Source organism: Lytechinus variegatus, chromosome 18 (genome assembly GCF_018143015.1).
Source record: "Lytechinus variegatus isolate NC3 chromosome 18, Lvar_3.0, whole genome shotgun sequence".
Classification (NCBI taxonomy): Eukaryota; Metazoa; Echinodermata; class Echinoidea; order Temnopleuroida; family Toxopneustidae; genus Lytechinus; species Lytechinus variegatus.
The window spans coordinates 6,348,802-6,357,321 of NC_054757.1; the positions used below are offsets into that span (position 1 = coordinate 6,348,802).

General features: G+C 35.3%; 1 protein-coding gene across 1 annotated transcript; it reads left to right on the plus strand.

Annotated features, from left to right (window-relative positions):
- LOC121431994 (stromelysin-3-like) lies at positions 1–8,240 on the plus strand. Its single transcript, XM_041629801.1, has 7 exons — positions 1–248; positions 1,557–1,776; positions 2,525–2,683; positions 3,236–3,346; positions 4,563–4,702; positions 5,350–5,491; positions 6,932–8,240. The coding sequence occupies exons 1-7, from the start codon at positions 27–29 to the stop codon at positions 7,306–7,308; spliced, it is 1,371 nt and encodes a 456-aa protein (XP_041485735.1). The 5' UTR covers positions 1–26; the 3' UTR covers positions 7,309–8,240.
- The last annotated feature ends 280 nt before the right edge of the window (positions 8,241–8,520 follow it).

The following is an 8,520-nucleotide window of genomic DNA, read 5'->3' on the forward strand; positions in this document are numbered from 1 at the left end:
GAATTTTGGACGATACAACCTACAACATGATGAACACCCCTCGGTGCGGATTATCCGATGTCGACCCCGATAACCCGGATAACGATCCGAACTCGGATTCGCTGGAGAGCCTCGCAGCTAGGCGTAGAAAAAGATACGTACTCACTGGTAACAAATGGGAAAGGAACGATCTCAAGTGGCGCCTTAATGACGGAACGAGCGACCTTGAAAGAACCCACGTAACAAATATTATGAATAATGCCCTCCAGGTATGCTTTTCATGACGATGAATATGATCATGGATGATGATAAATATGATGATGATGATGATGAAAATGAAAACAAAAATCACAGTAGCTAGTAGCGGTGATGAAAATTATCATGAATAGTCACCACGATCGTCATTGTCATTAAACCTTTACACGGTGAAAATCTTTATTCTAGATCCATAAGTTGCCACATAAGGTGCTTCATTTGTTTTATTTTGTTTTCTTTTTTAAACCGTAATCACCCCTCAAGGGGAACATTCCTCCCACTAAAAGACTATAACTGCTTCTTTTTTATTCATTTTTACAAAAATAATTTACAAAATGAATTGAACCGTTATCAGGGGCGGATCCAGCTGTTTATAAAGGGGGGTTGGGGTGGTATGCGAGGGAGCGTAGCGACCGAGTCCAAGCGAGCGGAGCGAGTGAGGGGGGAGGGTGTGGGAGGATGGTGTCCCCCCTCCCACAGTAGGAAAATTTTTTGAAAATCTGTGTGTGAAAATGGCGTTTTCTTGCATCTAAAACACCACTATTTTTGGTATAGAGGTCGTTGCCAAATTAACCCCCATGAAAATTTGTAAAATTAAGTTGCATTTTCCTGCAATGTAAGGCCAGTTAACAACACAGATAAAAAGAATTGGGGGCCTTGGAATAATAATAAATGAAATAAATACATAGAAATAGAATAAAATAAAGTTACAAGTTAAAAAAAAGATAAGATTTAAAAAAATGGTCCCCGGATTTTTTTCTTTTTGTGTTTTTTTTTTGGGGGGGTTGCAACCCCCCAACCCCCCCCCCTCTTGATCCGCTTCTTGTTATGATAACGAAAGAATAACATTCCTCTGAAATTATATTAAACTTTAATGATCATGCAAATGTATACCTACGTTAAAGTGATTGGCTAACATTGATTTGACTTTTTAAAAATCTGAGCTAGAAGGTCACACTTGTCACCTGTATCTGTGATATGTTACAAAAATGAAGCCCAGAAAAAACCACGTCCGAAAATAATTATTTAGTGCTTCAAAAAGTGAAATATAAAGAAACCGGAAACACCATCTTAAGTTCATCCCATACACTTGTGTGTTCTGTTTAAGCGTCTTTAAGACGCCTAATTACAAAATCAGGATTTGCCTTGTATTTTTAGCTTTTCACTCTCAATAATGGTTGCTTTCAGGGTTTTTTTTAGTTCTAATACATGTACTTGTACACATGTTTTATCTTGGTTTGAGAATTTTTTAGATCGACTGCTCACAAAGTTAAATAATACCTTTAAAATATAGTTGTTTTTAAACGATTTTTGATACATAGTACTGGGAAGATGCCTCTGCTTTGGATATTACTGAGGGAACCGGCAGTGACGCGGAGATCCAAGTATCATTCGAAGATGGCGCACACGGTGACAATGCTCCTTTTGATGGGCCCGGTGGTACGCTTGCGCATGCGTACTACCCGACATCTCCCCCAGTTAGCATCGCGGGCGACGCCCACTTTGATGACGGTGAAACTTTTACGGATGGTTCAAGTTCAGGTAAACCATTATTGTATTTTAAGAGACATTCGGTGAAAAGGTTGCTTCGGAAATGGAAGTAACGATAATGATATTAACTCTACCCTCCCAGTAGCATGCGGGGGGGTGTCATAGAGGCATTGTCCCAATTATTATTGTTTTGCGACCCAGCATTTTCCTTTACTAGGTCTACTTTTTTTTTCGTTTTCATCGATCTCTTGTATTTGACATTAGTTTATTTATAACTTAAAAAATCACATGGGCGGTCACCATGTGACCTTCTTATAGGCACAGGGCCTTTGGAACGATTTTTTTTTCAGTGGGGTGCTGATATGGGCTGCAATATCTCCTAAAAGGTGGGAGACACACTTCAGTTTTCCATTGTTCTTTTATACACATACACACACACACATGCAAGGGTACCCCCACACACACATCCACAATCACATACAATGTAATATATCGTATAGCTCCTTCATGAGATCGTGATGCTTCCGCGTCAAGTCCGACACCTCCGGGTAGTTACCGTGTTCACATCGTATAGATCCGTTAAGCGAAAAATCTGACTGGCGAATTATAACGGTGTCGATCATTAAAGTATTATCACGGATCTTGCGGTGAAAGCACTGAAGATGTTTTTCCTTCTTCAGGCGGTAAATGGCGTTTGAACACGGTCACTTCAAACCTCTAAAACCGCCACGAAAAATTAATTTTAATAAGTTTCGCCACTATTTCCCTTCTTTTAAAATAGTTCGAATTTTTTTTTCAGGAATAAACCTGTTACAGGTTGCCACACACGAGTTCGGACACAGCTTGGGTCTCGACCATTCTGATGTTAGGGGTGCCGTGATGTTTCCCTTCTATTTAGGTTACAATGCGACTTTTGCTCTTGATCGTGATGACATCGCCGGTATACAAGCTATATATGGTACGCATTCATTTCATTAAGCTTTACACTATCGATATATGAAATTAAATTCGATTCAGATTTTTACGTGAGTTTCAAAGTAATCAAAATCTTGATATCAAGAAATAATATTCAATTACACAAAATGATGTTCTTGACATTCATTTGGGAAACAGGTCTTGACATTGAAAAATAATTATGAGGCCCTACTTCAGAAATTAAAAAAAATCCTGGTTACAAAGTCATATACACTGTAAAAACTGCGGTGTTAAAACTGACACCAATTGGTGTTAATAGAGGACCACACCCTGAGGTGTTAAAGTTACACCCTAGAGATTAAACGTAACACCAAAGAATGTACATGTAACAATAAAAGTGTTGTAATAACACCTATAGGTGTAAAACTAACACCACCAATTTAACACCGGTGTAAAATAACTGGTGTGGTCCTCTATGTACACCGGTTAACACCACAGTTTTTGCTGGGTATGGCCAAAACAAGAACTAGATTCCCTTTGACACAATCAAGGCTCCACACTATTTCTCCCTTTTAATGATTGTTTTTATCTGCAGGCGTAAACACTAATGATCCTGAGCAGCCTGATGGATCAGGCGCCGATTGTTTCCCTATAACCATAACATGGGCGACGAGTACTCAAGATGGCAGGCATTATCTATGCAACGGTGAGATACATCGATATATTAATATATTCTTCTTTTCCTCCTCTTCTTCTTTTTCTTCTTCTTCCTCTTCTTTTCTTCGTCTTCTTCTTCTTCTTCCTCCGTCTTCTTCTTTTTCTTCCTCTTGTTCTTCTGTTGGTTGGCGATTAGTCGTATTTGACTATTGTCGCCACTCACTTTATTTCACCTCTTATAATGTTATTTCCAATATATATATATATATATATATATATATATATATATATATTGGAAATAAATTTTACCAGTCAGCACGGTAGGCCTACATTTTTCGAACATGCCGAGGTATAGGTGTCACCGGGTGGACGTTTGTTGTTAAGTCAATATGAAAAAGGAACACACTAAAAAAAAATACATGGAACAAATTTCAGATTATATATATATATATATATATGTGTGTGTATATATATATATTTATAGTAAATAGTGGTAGTAAAATACGAGCTGTGATTGGCTGGATTTGTACCACGTGACCTCCCTTCAAAAAGTTATATTGTACATATGTACAATATAACTTTCGATTTTTGGATGGCAAAATCCATGATGGGGGGCTTAGATTAAGGGATCTATTTACTATAATAAATAGTGAACGTTCTATCATACAATATTACTGGACTATATGAACTCCAAATATAAAATTATCCCTCGTGCAAGCCTATTTCACCTCGGCCTTCGGCCTCGGTGAAATAAACCTGCACTCGGGATAATTTTATATTTGTCGTACATATAATCCAGTATATTGTACAATAGATTGTACACTATTTATATAATATATCTAAGATTTTGATTTTTACTATCTGAAATAAGAGGAATTGAGAGTGGAGTGAGATAAGTTAGTAAACGAAAAGTTAGATTAAACACTGGCCAAATCCTTAGAGAGATAGATGTTGGTTAGGATTAAGAACTATATTCGTGTAATTATTTTTAGCCTATTCCAATATTAGCAACTCTAAATTACACTTTCCTCAATTCCATCCTCGATTCAAAACTGCGGTCTACTTTCAGTGAACATTATTGTTCCCATCCTTATCTTTTAGGGTGAAATATGTTAGTATACGGACAAAAATAATCTAGAACCAAAGTGCACAGAAATTATTTCCCCCTTGACATTTGCTGATTACTTACCAAAAAATCATATGCTATAAACCGAAATTATATTTGTCTCTACATCAATTCATGCCTACTCTGTTTATATTAACAGCCACATACTGTTATAGAATGTCCAGTAACACAATTGATGCCGGGTATCCTAAACGGATCCAAGAAGACTTTCCCGGACTACCCGATGGTCCGGATGCTTCTTTCTACTACCCGACCTCTGGAAAAACATACGTCTTTAAGGTACGAGTAAAGATTGTTTTTTTACCGCAATAATTTTTTCAAATCTGGAGAAAAAAATATCAGTTAAGCATCAAATCAATAATTCGCCATGTTGACTTCGGAAGAGGTGTAAATGCAACGATGAAAGAAATCTTTTATTATTAAAAGATAAAAAAAATGAAATAGATTTTATTTATCCATTGCACAATATGAGAAATACGTGAACTATGTAGGTCCTTTGTGGCGCACTCTGTAACATAGAAGGTTTAACTGACATTATTTTGTAATTGGATGATGCGTACCCATGAAATCAATCACTCTTTAATGAGAAAGTCGTAAAATAGTTTGTTCCACCTTTTACCCATCAAAACTTTCCTCTTCCTCATCGTTTCTATGTAGATCATATCCATGAATTCATTGACAATATTTCTTGATTTTTTATAATATAGTTTTTTTTAATTATTTTTGGGGGCAAACCAGATGGTGGTTTAAATATTTACAAATTCTAGGCAATTTTAAAGGATCGAGGTAATTTCATTTGATCAAACGACCTGTAAGTTTATATTTCATGTCGAATTTAATTCTGTTACCCAGTATTTGAAATATAGACATTATGGATTTTTTTAAGGATAAAATGTAATAATCATCTAAATCATTCATCCATACAGGGAAGTGAAGTCTGGCGCATGTCAAACCAAAGCATCGACTCCGGATATCCCAAAAGTATTGAATCCGAGTTTCCCGGTATACCGAGTGACTTGTCCGCTGCATATATCTGGCATACCAACAATAAAATCTACTTTGTGAAAGGTAATACAATTTACGTTTGTTCAATTACTAACTTATTAGTTTTAATAAAAATAACAAGGGCCATTCGGGTTGCTGACCTAATATTGCGCATACAATATACATTAGTAAATTTTTTTCAATAAATATCGTTGCACTTGGTTATTAATTTACATATTTTCTTTGGAAATATTTGTAAATTTGACTTTCACGCTCCTCTAATAACACTTGCATAATATATTAATAGTGTAATAAATAGCTTTCCCTCAGTCCGTACAAAAATACTCGTAAAATAAGTTTGAAATACCCAATGCAGGAGTATAAGAATAATATTAAGAACAAAAAAAAAGAGAATGATGAAACGAGGACTTAAGTATGGAACGAATGTGTTTGAAAAACGTTCTTTTATGATTGATATCAATCACCGAATATTGATTAAGAAAATTTCGGAATCCAACTTTTTAAATGATGAATTGTGATAAAATGTGCAACTGCAATTTTCAAATCATCTCGTTAGGAAAGTATTATATCCGGTCCTAATACTCGTCGCAATGTTATTGTTCAATTCTAGCGATCTCTTCTTTTCCTCCTCTTCTACTTATATATATATATATTGCCTTATCTGGCAACAAAACTTTGACTTTCTTCTTTCCTATTTTTTTCTTTGCCTCTGCCTATATTATTTCTACATGCCCCCAGTTTTTCTAAGCTTTTATTTCATTTTCTTCTTTCCTTTCTTATATTATTAATGATTATAACCTTTCTTTTTTATATCTCCCTTTGTAAGTCGAAGAGATTAAAATTCCCATGATCAATAATGCAATTTTATAGTCTATATTTTTTTTCTTTGCAGTTTTTATTCGTCATAAAAATAATCAAAGTATACAAAACATATCGTTGCACTTCAATAAAAAAGGACATTGTATAAGTACATACAACATAATCTTGATTTACAAGAAAATTGTACCCTAGCGCTGCCGACAGGACGATCTATCAACCGAAGAAGAAAGGGGGTACGGTAATACCCAACGGTCCAGTGTCGTCCTGGCGGCATCGCCGGGGTATAGCGCAACCCCAAAATATGACATTTTCATGTATTAACATGACCGAAAGTATGACATAAAAAAAAACACCACTACAACATAAACAGAAGATAAAACAAAGTCATGAAAAAAAACGATTACACAAAATATTAATCTCCAGTGGTTACAATTTATGCAATTGAAAAATACTTGTTTATGTTTTGCCATTTTACATTGTGTTTATTGAGTTTGTTTTTCCTTTTTTGCAATAATTTCTTCAGTAACTTTATAAGATAAAAGATAATAATTAAATTGTTTTAAACTAGGGAGAGACTCTTGGTATTTATATAGTCTATATTTACCCTACAGCAACATAATAAATTGTACATGCTCAAATTTAAGTACATAAAGTACCTCAATTACTCCTTTCTATCACTTTCAGATACCGAGTACTACCGCGTCTCTACCCCTGGAGGTGGAGTCGATCTCGATATCGACAACCCCTATCCAAGACTATTCTCAGCATGGTGGCGAGGTCTCCCAAGCACCATCGACGCCGCTTTCCAATGGCACTGGAGCGATGCCGAGACCTACATGTTCGCCGGTTCCCAGTATTACCGACTTCACCCTTTCAGATCCGAGGTGTTGATTAGTGTGCCGCCTTATCCGAGAGAGACCGCGGTGTATTGGTTCGATTGTGATCCGACTGATGGTATAAGCGACGGCGGGTTCAATGCAGGGATCAGAGCTGTGGAGTTACCATCCGTGGTGGCAGTCATGATTGTCATGTTCCTGAATACCTTATGGGTTCTCAATTGATTTGGGAGAATTTCTGAAGAGGGATGATTTCAAAGCAATATGAGAAAACAAGATTATGAATTTAACCCAGATGACTTTTTTAAATCTGTCAATGTATTTCAAAATTCACAAAGATAGAAAGATGCATGTAGATAACTGGTTTATTGATTAAAAAAAATCATTGCGGCATAGCCGAATTGCGGTGAGTATACTGAAGCATATACTTTCATTAAAAACATTATAATATAAAAAAGGAAATATAAGTTAAATGTGTATCCCATATCGTAAATTCATAATTTCATAAAAAGGGAACATATCTTGAACACAACGGAGAAAAGTGAGAAGTTCGGTTAAAATGTTTTTATCATTCAGTCTTTGATAACACATAGTTTAGCCATCTTGAGTGTTAATGAGTGGTAAGTAAGTTACGTTAAGCTTACTTCCATGCAAAGTATGAAGTCCAAGATTTGGCATAATTTAGAAAAGAGGGACGGACTTTGCCTCATAGAAAAGGGTGGGAAAAGACAAAAAGAAAACAATGAATAATAACCTGAATTATCATTTGACTTTCGTAATTCGATTTCAATATATTTATCCAATTCTTAATTCAATTCAGTTAATCAAATTCACGAGAAATATATGTGTGCAAGACACGGTTATCTATATGATTTATATGATATTGACAAAAAGTAAGTTTTCCTAAATTCGTGATCACCAGTCGACTTTATGAAGTTATATAGGGCTCAGAATATGACTCAAATGTAAATGGCCATAGTGATCGCAGTAACCATACATTGCTATGAGAATTTTGCAAAAGTAAGCGAAATGACAAAGTAAAAAAATGAAATCTTACGAAAGAGAATATTATAACATTGACCGATCGTGAAGTCTTCCTTATCCATTTGCATGAAATTTGCACTGTAAAAACGCTGTTTAAGATTTTAAGCACGTTGTTTAAGCCCGTCACTCTAACACCTTCTGTTTAAGTTTTTTAAACAACTGCTTAAACTTTTTAAACAACTGTTTAAAATTTTAAAACAAGTTGTTTAAAAAATGGAAACAAGTATAAAATATAATTTTAAAGTGATAGGCTTAAACATCGTGCCATTTTCTTTACTGTGTGGTCCGAAATTAGAACTATCTCTATGAAAATGTAAAATTTGTAGGTAACTCAATTTGATTATGTCTCTTTATAATTGTGACGAGTTTTATTCCGAAAGGAGCTAAATCCAG

Bases quoted from the DNA above. Each gene is read 5' to 3' on its own strand.
- LOC121431994 (XM_041629801.1), top strand. From the start codon at position 27: ATGATGAACACCCCTCGGTGCGGATTATCCGATGTCGACCCCGATAAC. The intron at 249-1,556 runs GTATGCTTTTCA...TTTGATACATAG, and splicing joins TTATGAATAATGCCCTCCAG to TACTGGGAAGATGCCTCTGC. The intron at 4,703-5,349 runs GTACGAGTAAAG...TCATCCATACAG, and splicing joins GAAAAACATACGTCTTTAAG to GGAAGTGAAGTCTGGCGCAT.